Raw genomic sequence first — 17,858 nt, forward strand, 5'->3', positions numbered from 1 at the left:
AACATACAAAACACACATATTTATGACTAAATTAATAATAAATACAATTTATTGCAAATATGTTACATTTCCAAAATAAAAACTCACACCACTGGTTGATCCAACGTAGTCATGTTGGGCCATTCAGACAGTTTAGCTGCTTGCGCACAAAAATGACACACTTCTCTCTTAATATCCAAAGTGTGAGTTGCCATGGAAACCCTCATCTCCCATAATGTAACATGATATAAAAGAAGTTATCAATCCCAAAACTGGTGTTGAATATATAGTGTCTTTGTTTGCGTATTACTGCTGTTGTATTTTTGGCCGATTTGTAAATAAATAAAAAAAGTTTGTAATGTTGCGATTCATCATGGTTTAGTTCATGGTTATTTAACGTTTTACCAACGGAGAAAATGAATGACAACAAGAACATTGAAATCATTAAAAATTTGTGGTGTGTGAATAAATGTGAATTCTAGCAATTAATAAAAAAGCACCAACTTGGACAAACATGTTGGACCCAAATTATAATAACTAAGAATACAAAAATTGAGACACATGTCATCTTACTTTAATTTGGAATCATTTTCTCAGTGTAGTGGAGCCCATGTTGGATGAAGATGCAGGAATGGTACTGATGAGAGCCAATTATACTGCAGTTATTCAGCAGCCGGTAAGAAGCGGTTGTGGGTCTGTCATAGCTCCCCTTCATGCCTAAAATTGGCTGTGCTCAAGCTGTGAACGCTGGGAACAAATTAAACTCAAGGAACCACATCAGATCAGGCATTCCAAGAGCTGTAGTCCAAGCATATTGTGGTCAAACAGGTGAATACGTTTGAGCCGTAATTCTCCACTAGGTCTCTCAACCAACTGTTTATTTATTTCTAAATGTAAGAATAACGCAAGTATCTAGACCCCAAATCTTAATTGATATATAGGTTACATGTAAAATAATGGCATGTTCTACATACCGATAATGGAGAATTTAGTCAATTTAGGTACGAGCAGTTACAACAATAAGAGAACATATAGTATACATGCTATTTTTCATCAGATTCTGTCTTTTTTTGTATAAATATTTACAAATAAAAAAATCTGCCTTTGTATTTTAGCTCATCTTAGTATTCATTCTATTTTGGAATACCTTTTCATTTTTTTTTTACATATTAAACAGAGAATCTTTCATTGTTTTCTAGGATATCTTTTGTGTGATTTTATTGTTAAGATTGTAGTTTAATTGTTTTTTTGACTTTACAAAATAACATAATTAAATAGAAATACATATCATAATACAGTGATTCGGAACAAGTTCATTTTTTTCTTATTATTATAAATTAATTATATTTATTATAATATAAACTAATTTTATATTATTAACATTATTATTTATTATAATAGGAATAATGACAACAACAACAACTATAATAATAATATACAGGACATAAAAACATTGTATATAATATATATTTATATATATATATATATATATGATCAGGGCCAATCTAAAAGACCACGGGGTCAAGGGGTAAAATGTCTTGAATCATCACCAAACCAAACCTGTAACCTTTAAACAACAATCTGGCCCTTTGTAAGATGTTTATAAGGGAGACATAACCAACAGTCAATGTGAATGGGGCCCAAAGTGCAAAAAAATGTATAAAAAAATCAGAACCCCTGGGTCAGTAAATCCCTACTATGCTTTGACTCACGCTGGAGCTCTCCATACAAGACAGTACAATACAATACAAAGTACATCTGGGCAGAAGCGTGTCCGAGCGCGCTGTCATAAATGCTTGAGGGAACATGACACATTATGCAGCGAGGTCAGGAGGGGGCGACTAAAACTCTCCGTTACATCAGCACCCATTGAAATGAATAACTGAGAAGCCTCAGACAAACCAGCATCACAGCGGAAATTGAAAAATCTCACAGTGCTGTTTCTTCCCTGGATTAGACGGGAATGCGAGAGGGAACAGAGATAACAAGTGCGTAAGTGAGGTGGGTATCTCAGTGGGTGTCAGACAGTGTATTAGCTTGAACGGTGTGAGTGGAGACAAACCTCTCCAGCTGTGAGGAGAACACAAAGACATCTTATGTTTGTTTTATTTAGTCAATTTATTCTTTCTTAATGTAGCGAAGATTACCGTATTCAATTGACACAACTATACACAAAAGAAGTGTAGCTGTAGTGCAAATAAAGATATAATCATATTTGCTTGTGAAGTCAAGATGGTAAGGCAGGTTTTGAAGTATTCACTGCACAAAGATGAAACTGGAATGACAATAAGCAAAATACAATCTTCACATAATGTGCACTTTCAGAGAAGGTCATTTGGAGGAAAAAACATACTTATTATAAATAATAATAGCATACACAGACGGCAAGCCTATGGTTTATCATAGCTTTTAAATAATAAACATGTAATTGAAATCATGTACTGTAATGGAAAAAGTAAAGCTTCTCTATTTTTTCATTTTGCACAATACAAAAAAAGTGGAAAAAAATCTAAATCACATTATTTACACCTGCCATCAACTTAAGTAAAGTTCACATATTACCAACCCATTTCATCTTTATATATAAACGTCAACAACTCCAGAGACCTGCTCCTGTCTCACAGCACACGACTTCGCAACTTTAACATTATCAAATACAATTCAAGCGTGCCAGATCTTAATAAATCTAACACAATGACCTTCACAAAGCCTCATCAGATCTGAGTCCACTCCTTCATTTAACACTCGCTGGCGAGCACAAGCCGTAATCACAAAGAGCTGATTGCGGCAAAGAGAGCGAGAAGCAATCAGACAGAAATGTGTCATTATCACACATATCAATCACCATTCTGTCAATCGAAAGGCACACGCGATGCAGATTTGTACATCATATCACCAAAAGCAGCAAAAGAGATTTGACGTGGAACTGACATACTATGATGCAAACATCAATCACCTTGAAATTGGATCGTTTCAGGTGAAAACCTATGTTTGCAGTAGTCTGAAAGCTTGGAAGTTGCGATTGGATGAGTGTTGTTAGGAATAAGATGATACCAGAGGCAAATACTTGACTGTACAAATAAACTTAACAAGTCTAGGAGACACGATGGAGTTTGGTTTTTGTAGTTTGTAATAAAACACGTTGTAAGGGTATCTGAAGCCTCCAGCTCCTAAATTGGCACAATTGGGATTGATCTGAAGTCTTAAAGGAATGGTTTAACTTGGTTTATTCACCCTCATGTTGCTTCTTCAGTCGAACACAAATGTGTCCTTTTCGGTGCCTAGTTCACCCAAAAAGGAAAAATTCTGTCATCCTATACTCACCCTCTTGTCATTTCAAACCTGTATGGCCTTCCTTATTCTGCAGAACACTAAAGAAGATATTTTGAAAAATTTCGGTGTCCATTAACTTATATTATATAGATTCAAAACCAATGCAAGCAAATGGGTGCCATCATTATTTGGTTACCGACATTCTTCAAAATATCTTCTTTTCTGATCTGCATTAGAAAGAAAGTCATACAGCTTTGAAATAACAAGAGGGCGAGTAAATGATGACTTTTTATTGGGTGAACTATCCCTTTAAAAGCTATAGTGACGATTTATTTTAAACGGTTCAAACACTTATTTTTGTGTGTCAAACGGGACATGAAGGCAAATAAATGACAATTTAATTTCGGGGTAAACTATTCCTTGCAAACCTGCTTACAATTCCCTAACATATTGTAACAGATGGCAACAAGCGGATCTAGATTGGCAACACGCTCTAAAATAATAACAAGAATTTGCAGATTTAATAGCAGCAACAAATCCAGCAGTAATCTTTTAGACTACTGAGACCCTCTGTCTCCTTCCAGCAACATTTTCAATTATTTCGCTTTTAATCGTCTGTGAAACTTGAATTAATAAATAACATACATACACATTTGAATTCAATGTTGCATCACGGCATCCGATGCTGCGAAACAGTTTCCAAAATTTGTTGATCTTCAGCGTAGCTATTCAAGCAGGGTTCCCGGCGGCCTCGCAACACTGTTCACTGAAGTACGTTCAGTAAAGTCAACATAAATAAGAGAAAAACACACGATCTCGAATAGCGTCAATCCATGGCCCGAAAATAAATCTAAAGACCAACTGATTATTACACAACATTGTCCCTAATGCATCTTGCAAAGGTATTGAGAGAAACTGATGTAAAGTGTCCTTTTGTAACAGCTTGTAAAAACGACAGCAAGACACACAAAGCATCCGTCAAACACGTAGAAAGAGAGAAATGTATAAAGAAATAGAAGTCTTGATTTTTCAATGTGTTGGGCATTTTTCACAGTGTGACTTCGGCACGAAATGCCACTCTGTGATTTACGAAGATTTGCCAGAAAGGTTCAGGTTTTGATGGAATACAAGACGTCAGAAAGTTGTCCTTCACGTGTTACAGGAGTTGTTTCAAGTGGATGGATGGGCTTATCCAACATGCAAGAGCGCTGGTGCACTTTGCAGTCTTGACATTAACTCATCGGTAAGTCAAGTAGTCAATAAGGTTCAACTTGTTAATATTGATAAATAAATAACATGAATAAACAATGAGCAAAACTTGTACAGCATTTATAGGTATTCATTTCTGAATACTGGAAAACATTTACATGTTCTATACATCGCACTAATATAAATAACTTCAGTAAATGTACATTGACAATACTTGATAGTATTTATATTAATAAATAAAAATTAACCTATCATAAAAGTAAATGATAAAAATACTTTCATTGTTCTTAGCTTGATCATGATACGCATAAACTAATATTAACAATTTGAGCCTCATTATAAAGTCTCACTGTCCTTTGTTGTACTTAAAGAATTGGAAGAGAATGTGACTTTAGAGAGGTTTCGGGTCTGTAAAGAACATGTGATTTGATTACACCCTTTCCACCACCCACAGGCGGTAATCCATCCACCAAACCTGTTCTTACAAAATCCTTCAGAAAGAGCAAAAACTCTCATTATATTGTAAAAAACCTCTCGTGCACAGTTAAAGGTCAGTGCATAATAGCTCGCCTTCTCTATTCAGCACAGAGTCATCTCTGCAGAGCGGCCCTCTGAAGGAATCCATCTAATACAAGAGTTCTGGGGACCCGTCAGGAGGTGGACGGCCATATGGGAAGCGGATGGGCCTCAGTGTTGAACACATACTTATCCAGACTGATCAGCTCTGGGTCCTCAGAGAAGAGGAGAAAGAGATACTTCAGCGTCTCTCCCAGGAAGAAACTCTCCATCTTATCCCTAGGCACAGGGTTGGCGGGGTCACGGACGTTACCTATGGAGGTGTAGCCCCCACTGGGAACCTGAGACAGGGGCGGGGGAAACATATTTGTGTAATATATCTTAAAATATATATTTAAATAAATTAGAAATAATTACAAAATGATACATACAGTGATCTCTCAAAGTATTTGCATGCAGACTTTAAAATATAGAAATGCCATTGCACTTGATAACAAAACATCAAACAAAGTGACGTTTAAAGACAGAACACAAATACAATTTGTAAGTAAAATGTTATAAGAAATAAGTTCAGGTGTTAAAATATAAATAAAACATTCAAAGTTTAAAATTGTATCTGGTTCTAATGTAATGATTTTATAAATGTTATAAAAAACGTTATAAAAATGTTTTGCAGACCTATTTAGTCATCTAATGTAATGGCATTTTAACATATCTAGTGTGCAAACACATCTTCACATTGCTGTGTCTGTTTTACTCACTCTAGTGTACTTGTTGAAGCTCTGTAATATGAACCAGCCATAGTCTCTGTACTTTTCGTCTTTGGTGAACCTGTACATGTAGAATAGACTCTCCACAGTCTCGGGCCTCAGTAAGTTGTGTCTATCAGCAGGCTACGCATATCAATTAAGAAGAAAAATAGATGTAAATTCAAAAAGACTACCCTAAATATGCATATGTTAAGATCAAACTTTGGGGAACGCTTTGCATTACACACTATCTGTTGCCAATGTGCAGTGTTTCTAAATGAGCTGAGATTGTAAATGAAATTGAAAGCACCTTCACGTCGATATCTCGTCCGGTGGGGTACTGGAGGTTAAAGTGAGCGATCTCTGGACTCAAACCCGTCTCCATCTGAGCATACATTTGATAACACGTCTCTATCAGTTGTCGCGCCAGGTCCATGTGATCGTCGGGCAGACCGTTATGAGCACCAAGAGCAAGAGTGCCCGGCAGAAAACACACCAAATGATCCTGGATCAGACGGGGAGAGAGAGAGAATGTTATGATGAAGAGATTAAAAAAGTTCTGCACAGGTCACTCAGGTCTCAGATCTTTATTTCGACTCCATTACATTGTTCTGTTTTCATCCATCTAAGGGAGCCAATTTCATTACCTTCACTAGATTAAAGACTGGTGATTACATGAACAGATGCTGCAGGATATAGACTAGAAATATCATTTTAGAGAAAAAGGCTCCTGACATTTAAAACTTTTAGACTTCTCACCATCTTTGGGTTAAGGCGGCCGTTGGACAGCTCCCCTACGAAAGTCAGTTTGCTAGGTGAGGTCTGTTTCAAGAGGTTCTTTTTGACACCTTCTATAGCTTGCAGATAGTCTTCCAAAAGTCTGCAAAACAAACAAAACACACCAAGTTAGTTATACTATTTTGCCCTCTAGAGTCAAAAAGAAGTTACTGCAAATCAACTGGTAAATTAGTTAGACACACATTTAAGGGCGCTTTCCCATTAGCACTTTTGATGCGATTAACGTCAGAGTTCGGTTTGTTTGGATGATGTAAACGCTGCCGTCCGAACCCGGATGCGCACCCGCAAACTGTAGTCCTGTGTGGAATGCGGCTCAGTATGGTTCTATGCAGATGTGAACGCAATCGTACCAAATCGCAGAAGTTAACCGCTATTAATGACGTATTATTTGGTAAAAATGTGTTTTCTGACGAGCGTGACTGGCGCGCTCCGAGAAGAGCTGTATATCTCTTTGGTGTACATTCGTAAGACAGACGAAAGTGCCGTTAGGTGTTGAAGCTTTGGAAACAAAACGATTGATTCAAAAACATAAATGTAGAAAAGTAAAGAGAACAATGTTATGCATTTGCCGCCGTCTACTGTGTCGTCATTACAAGCGACAGGGTAGACAGCGGCTGGCTTGATGACTCAGACAAACCGCGGTTAGGACACAAATAAAATAATATAAACGCAGTCCAGCAGGGGCAGGGGGGACCAATTTAACAAGAGTTCATACCAGGCAATCAAACTAAATGTGAAACCACCCTAATGCTCCGGGCCAAAGTTTTTTTTTGGGGGGGTAAGTGAACATAGATGAGTAATTGATCAATTTCAACCCTGATTCAAATTGGTAAACTTATATAATGAGTTATAACTCCAGCTGTCAAGTATCAAGGGTACATAAGTATCCTGCAATCTTATGCTTCAAAGAGGGATGGCGATACAGAGGGGAAAAATGACAGATTCGTGAAAGGTTGTGTGTAATTTTTTTGGAGGATCTATTGACAGAAATGCAATATAATATACAAACCTGTGTCTTCAGATGTGTATAAAGACCCTACATAATGAAGAGTTAAGTTTTTATTACCTAAGAAAGACCTATTTCTATCTACATACACCAAGGGTCCCCTTGCATGGAATTTGGCAAACTGCTCAACAGTGTGCGTTTTCTTTACATACGGCAAAGAAGCGAAAATGTGACGACATCTTCGTTCGCCCTAAGCTTCTGTAGAACTCCAAAAGGGAGGGGTGGAGGGAGCCGTTGGTTGCAATTCGCAACCTCACCGTTAGATGCCGCTAAATTTCATACACTGGATCTTTAAAGGAATAATTAAAAAACACTGCTGGATTCTGTTATTTAAATCTCTAGATTCTAGAGGATATTTTTACTTTTAATCATTTCTTGAAGTGACACTGAAAGGGTTAGCGAGACAGATCTCGCAGATAATACATGGGTCATTTAAACAAACCACTTTCCTGGCGGTCACATAATTACCGCCCTTGTCTTGACTGGATCTGACATTGCAGAGCAGAGATATTTATCAAACTCATTAACAGTCTGTGTCTTCTGAACTCCGGTGGACACCGTATTATTGCATTATTCAAACCAGACGCATTTAGAAACAGGACTGAGGGCATGAGCAAGTGCATGTGATGACAACAGCAGTGGGATCTTAACAGGCCTCAGGTGTGTGAGGAGAAGCACCGAGATGCATCTCAATGAGACTTAAAGTCTGTTCTGATCTAAACGGTCCCTACAGTGTTTAGTACTCCCTACACCTACATCTAGCATTGAATTCCCAGTTTCGGAGCAGCTAACCTGAACATTAATATTACACAATATATTCTAGTCTAGTCTATTAATGCTGACCGCCATATATTCTGGTCTAGTCTAGTCTAGTGTGTTAAGATTCACCAGCTTGACCATCATGCTGACCACCATTTTGTCTTGTCTTCACTTGACCATTAGGCTGACCACCTTCTAGGCAAGTCTAGTCTAGTCGTGTCTTGATTTGACTTGTATATTAAGATTCACCAGCTTGACCATCATGCTGACCACCATTTTGTCTTGTCTTCACTTGACCATTAGGCTGACCACCTTCTAGGCAAGACTAGTCTAGTCGTGTCTTGATTTGACTTGTATATTAAGATTCACCAGCTTGACCATCATGATAACCACCATCTAGACTGGTCTGGTCTGGTCTGGTCTTGTCCTATGTCATGAGTTCCAAGTGTCTACTGAACAAATAGTTGAGTGTCTTTAGCTACGCAGCTCATCTTTACACAATTCAAAACTCTGACTCTCTCACTTTTGTCCTGCACAATTTAGCCCACCAGCGATTGGACCTATAAATCAACCATGCCACCCATCTGTGACCAGAAGCACAACTTCAGTCAATTAGGCTCAGGGGTGATCGGTAATTCTCTGAAATCCATTAGCTACAAATGCATTCAAAGTGCTCAATTCAACTGAATGTGTGTGTGTGTTGTTAGCGCAACTTACTCAGTTTCTTTTTTGCCGCCCTGTAGCCATTGTTTGAGCAGGTACTCGTAGTAGCTGTCCGCGCGAGCCCCCAACGTGAAGGCCCCTCTGCGTGTGAACTTTCCACTGTTTGTGTTGATGAACATGGGCACGAGGCCATCATGTTTTCCCTCCAAATTGTGCACCTGTTTGGTGACCTCCTCCACTGCCTCCTGAGAAGAAAAAGGACAAACAACGATGGTAGTAATGTGATGAATCACGTTTCAAATCATTAGCATTCAAACATGACTCCTCAAGTCTCCTGGCCCTTGAGTTTTGAAATGTAGTTGTACCTGGTACTGTGGGTCCTCTGTGAGTCGACTGAGCTCTCTGAACTCCAGCTGTATGCTGGTCACCTCTGCGACAGTGCTGTCTGTAGTCCAGCGTGGAGGATGAGCGGTTCCTTTGCCAATGTTCACGTCAGAGAAGGGGATTTTAGATGGGGTCTTGAAGGCAGGCATTAACCTGGAGCCAATATCCTTCTACAAAAACACAAGTGTTGAAACTAAAAATGGTTCTGTCATACAATTTACATGTGCAAGACACAAACTGAATTAAATTGTACAGTAATTATGTAAATGATGACATTAAAAACTTACAGCTTTGTCCAAGAACATAGTGTCGCCTGTCAGGTGGTATGTGCTCAAGAGACCCCCCAAAATACGGATGGTACTCTCAAAAAGATTGACATCCACATTCTTAGAAAAGGATAAATCTGTCTCTACCCACTTCCTAGCTTCTTCAAACTCTAATACAAAGAGAAAGAAAAAAATCAGAGATACAGAAATAAAGCAAGATTTTGCCTCATAATTACCCTTCAAGACTAAATGTATTTGAATTCACAGATGCTCTTCAACAAAGGACACTTTTAAACACTTTGAATACACTTTTTATACTCGAATTAAATTTATTTAAACAATTTAGTAAATAATTTACAATTGATTTCTAAAATTAATACTACATGTCCAATAATATATTATGTTTGACAGAAATGAAAATTACATTAATTATTTGTGGAATCATTTATCACGCTAAGGATAATTTTACAGCTAACACCTAGCACCAGCATTAAGATACACATATTTAAATATAAATGTTAAAAATATATACATAATTGTATTCTTTGACACTTTTGTCTGTTTGATAACCAAGTACACCACTTTATTAACTAATATTAGCAACTGTGTTAAAGAAATATTTAAAGCAATAATTTAAAGCAATAATCCATAACATCTCTGTTTGAAACATAAAATTGCATCTTTTTTGCAATTATATCCTTACGTTAAAGTCCAATGACATCAAACTGACATTTTGCAAAGCAAAACTTAAAAGTAAATGACTGCTAAAATGATAAACTATTAATACAAACTCACCATTTTATGTAGTTGCTCAACAACAATTTTTTTGTTAATTTTAATTAAAAAAAATTACAGATTGCTGCCTTACACATAGTTCCACTTAAATTGAAAGTACAATAACACAAAACAAACAAAACAGAAATGATTCAAAGGATACACAGGTTTGTAATGAAACAGACAGAAGCTACGTTGCGAGACTAACCGTCCTTCAGCCCCAATATCCACATGGTGTCTAGCGCGTCAATCATTGTGAGTCCCAGACCAAACCACTCTGAATGGGTCTTAGAAATGGGCTTGAGTTCATCGTGACCCCACGCAAAGGCCTTGTAGCCATTCCACGCGTGTCTGAACGCCTCCCGCACCGCCTCCGCGCGATCCACAGGCTTCTCTGAAACTACCGCCAATAAACAAGCATTAAACCTGCAGCTGTGTCTGTGATCCTTATCATTGAGCAAAAGGCCACAAGATCGTGATTCTGTGCGATCTAAGATATCAAGTGACTGCATAGCCTCACCCTGCAAAATACCCACAACGTGTGTCATAGCAGTGGGTTTTGCGGCGCAAACATTGCTGACATTTTCCTCTGAAAATGTCAAACTCTATTTGGCCATATGCTCTGTATGAAGGGACGAAGTGTGTGCATTCTAATACCTGGTTTTAAAGGGGTAGGCTCTTCAAAATCAGCCTGCGTCCCGGCCTCTTTTCCACGGGCGGTGGGCTGAAGCTCCGTCCCCTGCTCTGCCTCAATCATCGCCCCACGCCAGCTTGAATCACAAAAGCAAAACAGAACAATTCTGACGCAAGTGACAAATCACACTAAAGCACCAAAAACAGCAGAGAGTTGTTAAAAAAATGACTCATTCTAACTGCTTTCATTAAGTTTAGACCAATGACCCAAACTTGGTCATTTGATGTTGCACTTTATCCCCCCACACGCCCCATAGTTACCATGGCAATTACATGTGATCAGGAGGCGGAGCTCCGGAACAAACACAGCTGGGGGAAATAAAGGCTTATCTGAATTCACATGAAAGATACTGCGTAGCAGCTCAGGGCTGATAAAATGCACCCCCAAGGTGATTTAAGCATAGAAAAGAGTCCGATTTCATCTCCTCCTACACTGTTTTATTACATCCCTGCTGTTTCCTGAGAAATCGCTCGTAAATTTGTGTTCAGATAAGTATTTAAAGAACAACAGCATGCAGGTGCATTTGTTCTAGCGAGCGAATAAAAGCATCATACGCCCCAAGCATAAGAATGAGACAACCGACTCATAATACTGTCTTGAATTTAATACCTCTGCTAACTCCAAAGGTCAAATACTAAGCAAACAAATAAATATCTACAAACTTATCCTGGAAGCAATATTACAATTCTCCTGTAGAAAATGTCCTGAGTTGTAATGTGATGCACACACCTAATGACTGTTTTTGCCTCCGTTCCCCCGTCCGCTTCTTTCCCGACCACAGGATCTCCTCTGTCTTTAAGATGCGAGACGGTCACGTTCAACCGTTTCTGTAAGGTTGGAGGCCCGCGTTTACTTGGGGGCTTCCTCTGCAGACACAACAAACCGATCAAAATAAAGACAAAACCGGGCTGTTCAGCCCCAACCAACTTAAAGAATCTTGGACAACCACGGAAATCTGTACTTTCTATCCAGGGCTGTAAAAACTCCTGGGAATGACTGAACGTTAATAAAGAGCCTTAAATATCCTACATAATTCTCTGAAGAACATTCAGTTACCAACCATGGCTGGAGGATTGGGAAGAAGCGGAACGCTGGGCCTCTGAAGCTTTGGCAGAGCTTCCGGTGGGATATCCTGGATGACCCCGGGAACGGCCGCTGGGGGCTTTGGGAGGAGGCCAGGAGGGATGGGCCCAAGACCCCTGTTATCCATTTCGACCCAATCCTCCTTCACGGATCTATCTGAGAGACCTAGGAAACAGTGTTCAGTGAACCAATTTTAAGAGACGAGAATCAGAAGGACATGACTTTAGGAAAGACATCGTATTGAAATGAATCAAGCCACAGCAGCTGATACTTAATAAAACTGCACACAACTGAATGAATAACGGCAGAGTTCATGATATTAAATATGAGTGCTGAAACCTATCACCCGGTCTGTTATTATTAATTATTATGATTTTATGAGGTAATCAGTGCTCGAATTGAACCAAGTCTTATGGGGGGTCCCCCTCCTAAGACTTTTTTTGGTTGGGGGTTAGTCTCACAATATACAATTTATACACAATATATTTGATAATGATATGCATGATTATATACTATTTATTAAAAACAGGCTTACAGAAAAGAACAGGCTTCTTCACTTCTTTCAAATTGAAAGAGACATGACAACTAGCCCAGAAACAAACTTAACATAAATTATTAGAAATAATTCATTCAAAAAATATATCATATCCATTCCATGAATTTAATCACATTTGTCATTATAATTTTTACTCAAATACAAATATCGGTCTATTTTTTACTTCTTATGGGAGTCCCTAATGCCTTATGGGGGGTCCCAGATCCCCCCAGCCCCCCTTCAATTCAAGCACTGCAGGTAATACAGATGAGTAAAGATCGTCTGAATTAAACTTTTCTTTACGTACAGTCAGAGCTGACCTTGGCTTAGTTTTCATCCCTGGTGGAATGTAAATGACATGGGATTTTGTTGTGTACCTCTCCATTGCTCTGTCAGGCTGGAAAAAGACAGGATTCCACAGATGAAGAGGAACGCGAGGAGCAAGAGAATGAGACTGCGTTGAAGTCTAGACAGCTGTTTCCATTTCTGCCCCAGAAAAACACAAACAACTCAAGGACAATCGAAGGAAAGTGCAGCAATTTTATTTTGATGGCTTGATGTGGACTTGATGAATAGAGCTACTAAACTGAATCGCTGCTATAAAAGCAAGTGATGAAGCACAATATATAATTTAGCACAAATCAAATCACGTTTTTTTCTTCACAGTTAAGACACATTATCAATGCAAGTCATTCACTCAACATCATCCATAATGATGTTATAAACTGAGAGCCAACACAAAGGTGGCGTGTTATGTTTTTATTAAAAGAAGTCATCATACAAACTAAATCAGTCCGTTTGAGCTATTCAGGGCAGGCTATATAATATTGTTATTATTGTGATAATAATTTTTCATCATCTTCAATTTTGTTTATCTTTGGCCAATGAATCATACTTAAAAAAATACGAGAATTTGTAACAATTGTATCGAAATGTTAAACGGGTGCTAAACCCTTGTTGGAGTGTCAATCTGGCGATTAATTATTTATTATTTATATCTATAGTAATAACAGTATATCAACATCATGATAACTGTTGATACAGTGAAATTCGAAAGTCGATAATAAATTAGCAGATTAAATGCGAGGGAATAAGCTTTGACAGCTGTGATCTGGACGGGACAAAAAGACAAAGCTACAGTGCCAGCTTGAAAATTGAATGCAACAAGATAAAGCTTGTAACATGATGTTCTCTGAATAATAATTAGATATTCCCAAGTCATCGGACAAATAGCACTCATTTACACAAAATCACAGTTAAACATTTACAATCTGCGTTAAGCATAATATCAATGAGATTATATACAATCAACAATAACAATAGATGAAATTTCCTGATTTACCCTCCAGCATGACTGCCTCCGGTGTTTGCCGTTGGTGTAGCCGTGACTGTACTGGTCTCCCAGGGTCAGAGAGACGAAGTCCTTCCTCTGAGGCGAGAACATCCCTAATACAATCCACCGCCTGAAAACACTTGATCAAATAGGGAAGGAAACAAAAAACACAGATTGTTAAAGACGCACAGATATCAAGTCATTTTCCCACAAATCACCGTATCAGTGAACTGAAAGACAAGCTGAAAAGGCCGTTGCTCGGGCCACATTGTTCTTCGCAGGTCCCTGAAGAGTATCGAGGTGTAAAAGTGAGATCTGTTCACACGATGAATTACCATCAGCCTAAATCTGGAGCACAACAGGGTAGAAGGTTTGGCACAAACAGCATCTATAATCTGGGAACAACAGTATGAGACATCACCACACTGTGCAATGACAGCAATATAAGAGGGGATTAGAAACATTAGTCCATGTGGTTTCTGTTACACCAACCTGGGCTTATAAAATATAATAGATTTGATGACACACATTTGCCACACTATACAGGGGTGGTAATTGTGGATTGCCCTACATACAAACTTTAACACGGTAACATTATCTATTAGAGTCTGTAATGTGAGTTTGAGAGTAATGTAAAGGTGAACAACAAAAAGATCTTTAATGTGTCTGTATCAAGACTTTTTAAGGCGCCTTAATGCAACCCTGCTGGGAAAAAAACACACAATTGATTTTAATGTATATAATGACAATAGAAAAGGTTTTGACGGTCTATGATGGTCTCTGTGGGTCTCTATTCGTTACGTGTTGTGGGTTCTATTGGTGGGATGCTATTTGGTGGATGGGAACCGATAAAACACTATCAAATCATACTAGAATAATGCACACAATACATAGAAGGAATTTTGTAATGGTTTTATTGGAAAACAGCTGATGGTTCATAACGTCAGATATGTTGCTATTTGTATTACCAGTTTTACTACCAATATCAAGTCTAAATGATAGTTCGTGAATAGAGAGATCATGTTAAATCTGTGTTTACTATGGTTTTACTACAAATATCATAATTCAACTAAACATACTGTGTTAAAATTCCTCATTCTTGTAGTAACTGGCCTCCAAATGCAGCTACGTTTACCTTTTCTGGTTCTTGACTATTCTTTGCAGTACGAGAACTCAATATCACGAAGGCAAGAAGGTCAGAGACGAGACATCCGATCCCCTGTGGAAGCAGCAGATGTGTTAATGTAGATGCGATATGAATGTATGTGCTGTGGCGGCTATCATCCGGCTAAGCAGCATCTCTGTCTCTCTTGCTCTAGTTGTCCTAAAAACGCGTGTCGCTGCGATTAAACGCTCCGTTGTGCTGTAATATAATCTTTTCGTTGAGTATCTGTATAAATAAAAAACGCATGATAGCCGCTTAATAGTCAAACAACCGCGTGCAGGGTAATGTTTATATGACGACTCCTTACTGTACCACGTGATCACGCACACGCGTCATCGTGCAGTTCACGCCCCCATTTCATTAACGCGTTCATATTCTAACAATGTTAAAAAATGAATACTAATTAATTTGAATGCGATACAATTATTAAAAAAACATTCATTATTAAATTGAGTTCACCCAAAAATGAAAATAAATTCGTCATCGTTTCAAACCATTGTGACGTTGTGTATTGCGGAGAAATTCACAACGTTACAATCACGAGAGAGTAAATTAAATAATTTTTATTTTTGAGTGAACTATCCCTTTAAATCAAACATCAGTAATGTTGTGTACGTTGGTTCTCTATAAGATTAAATGTGGTTTTGTTGGTTTCCCTTTGACAGATCTCAGCATCAGAACCAATAGAGACCCACAGAGACCATAATGGTTCCATTAAAACCATCATATCCATTTGAATTTCTGGCAACCTACATACGAAGCTTATAACTACACTATACTTGAGAACATATTCCTTATTTTTGTTTTAATTTGGCACAAAAACATTCAGTTATCTCTGGTTACTTTCACCTGCTTATGGTTGTTGTCTGTCAATACTTTTATGTTAGGAGTCAAGAAAAAATACAACTTCAAAAGAAACGTCGTGTTTCAGAATGATACAAAACATCAACATGATATAAATGATACATTATTATTATAGAGCTGATACTCTAGATGACCAGCATACGACTTTCAATGTCACCACAAATACATAAACACAATATACAATACAAAATGTAATTGAACATATAGTTGTCAAGGCAGGAGTTTAAAGTGAAGCACCTTGAATTCAATGAACAGATTCAAAATTGTGTTTTTGCTTGCAAGATCGATAACAATCTTAACAAATTCCATTGTTTTGATATCTATGTAATTTTTTAAACTGTGTCAAAGTCGTATTTATTAATACAAGTGCTCCCTGAGACCTACATACAGTAAATATAAACAAAAAGACACTGTTTGCTTGAAAATGTCAGTCTCGTGACCATAATGCACATCAAATAACTGGTGGCACAGATGCAATGTGGTTGCAGAGGCATAATATTTCACCTTGCTGGTTAGTAAAACTCCCTTTTAAAACGTCCGATTAAAAGTGTTGTCTTGAGAATATTAGCACTCCTAAATCATCAAATTTCACACATTTGAACAATTATACGTGACAATATTAGATTACACACGACAAAAGCAGAGATAACACAACAGGAAACATTTTGACATCTGGTTGTATGGCAACCATATGGGAAGGGTAGCGGTGTCCTTCTTATAAGGACTCTTTGTTCATATTCAAGTTTGACTATTTGATGAGAGGGAAAAGACTCTCAATAGTTTGTAGCCTGCCTTTTGTTTTAGAATACAGCTAAAATGTGGACCATGGGACCACATAGTGGTTGCACAAGAACCCTGTCAATACAATTGTTTGAGGATGCAAAATTACCCAAAGATGCAATCCAAGCTTCATCTACAATGTTATTACAAGACCAGCTAGTGAAAAAAGAACAAAGTACAAAACATCATAACAAAATCAAAAGTCTCTGTAAACAAAAAAATGTCCATTTGACCGTCAGCACCCGAACAGACAGCAAACTGTGAAGTCACTGTCTTAAAGAAACTGTTAAGGATATTTCCTTTAATGCAATCCACAGACACTGTGTACACCTTTAATGTGTCTTGTTTTCTCTTACTGCACTCTTTGTAGTTTGTACCTAAGGGTAAAAACACAGGATCGACCCCTATAAGTCATCGCATGTCTAACTGAAGCACACAGGACCGATGGTGAATCCAAATTCATGACCGCTGTTGCCAAATACTCCAATGTCCCGTAGAGGAAGCAGGTTCATGTCCTCAAACTGGAAAACAGACTCTCGTGACCCGGGATCCATTTCCTCTGCAGACTGGCAAACAACCCACAAACATAAAGGCTGTTAAAGAAGCACTGGACTTTTATGGAAAAACAACCATATATAATAATTACAATTATTTAAAGGGATACAAAAATGAACATTAACACTTTCCTTGAAGCATGTATGTATAATGCATTATAAGAGTTATTAAAGGGTAAAATGCATTATAATTCTTCATAATGTGTGTTGTAATGCATTATATGTAGTTGTAAAGAATTATAACCAATTTAAAATGTGTAGTTTAATAATGAATTGCTAAGTGTTATAATGCATTAACTGTAATAACAATTATTTATAAGACATTACAATAAATTAAAAGGTGCATTGCAATGCCTTTATAATGCATTATACATGCTTCAAGGAAAGTACTGCTGAAAATTCTGTCACCATTTAATCACCTTCGAGTTGTTCCAAATCTGTATAAATGTATTTGTTCTGATGAACACAGAGAAA

At 37.8% G+C, this 17,858-nt stretch overlaps 2 protein-coding genes across 2 annotated transcripts in view; both read right to left on the bottom strand.

Annotated features, from left to right (window-relative positions):
* Positions 1-1,983: 1,983 nt before the first annotated feature.
* Positions 1,984-15,485, bottom strand: man1b1a (mannosidase, alpha, class 1B, member 1a). The gene is made up of 14 exons (XM_056732025.1): positions 15,157-15,485; positions 14,031-14,160; positions 13,066-13,174; positions 12,131-12,318; positions 11,800-11,936; positions 11,034-11,146; positions 10,585-10,776; positions 9,624-9,772; positions 9,318-9,506; positions 9,007-9,197; positions 6,486-6,606; positions 6,037-6,231; positions 5,739-5,870; positions 1,984-5,318 (listed from the first exon to the last, which is right to left on the bottom strand). The coding sequence occupies exons 2-14, from the start codon at positions 14,130-14,132 to the stop codon at positions 5,112-5,114; spliced, it is 2,025 nt and encodes a 674-aa protein (XP_056588003.1). The 5' UTR covers positions 14,133-14,160; positions 15,157-15,485; the 3' UTR covers positions 1,984-5,111.
* A 608-nt stretch (positions 15,486-16,093) lies between these two features.
* Positions 16,094-17,858, bottom strand: part of si:ch211-196i2.1 (collagen alpha-1(I) chain) — a 57,475-nt gene continuing 55,710 nt past the window's right edge. Inside the window, exon 68 of the mRNA XM_056730136.1 lies at positions 16,094-17,396. Coding sequence (XP_056586114.1) covers positions 17,253-17,396 — 144 coding nt within the window. The 3' untranslated portion in view covers positions 16,094-17,252. The remainder of the gene's footprint in view (positions 17,397-17,858) is intronic.

The sequence above is a fragment of the Triplophysa dalaica genome, chromosome 19 (genome assembly GCF_015846415.1).
Source record: "Triplophysa dalaica isolate WHDGS20190420 chromosome 19, ASM1584641v1, whole genome shotgun sequence".
Lineage (NCBI taxonomy): Eukaryota > Metazoa > Chordata > Actinopteri > Cypriniformes > Nemacheilidae > Triplophysa > Triplophysa dalaica.

Bases quoted from the DNA above. Each gene is read 5' to 3' on its own strand.
- man1b1a (XM_056732025.1), bottom strand. From the start codon at position 14,132: ATGTTCTCGCCTCAGAGGAAGGACTTCGTCTCTCTGACCCTGGGAGAC. The intron at 9,507-9,623 runs GTAAGTTTTTAA...GTGTTTTTGTAG, and splicing joins CTATGTTCTTGGACAAAGCT to AAGGATATTGGCTCCAGGTT. The intron at 6,232-6,485 runs GTGAGAAGTCTA...CGTCTGATCCAG, and splicing joins GCCGCCTTAACCCAAAGATG to GATCATTTGGTGTGTTTTCT.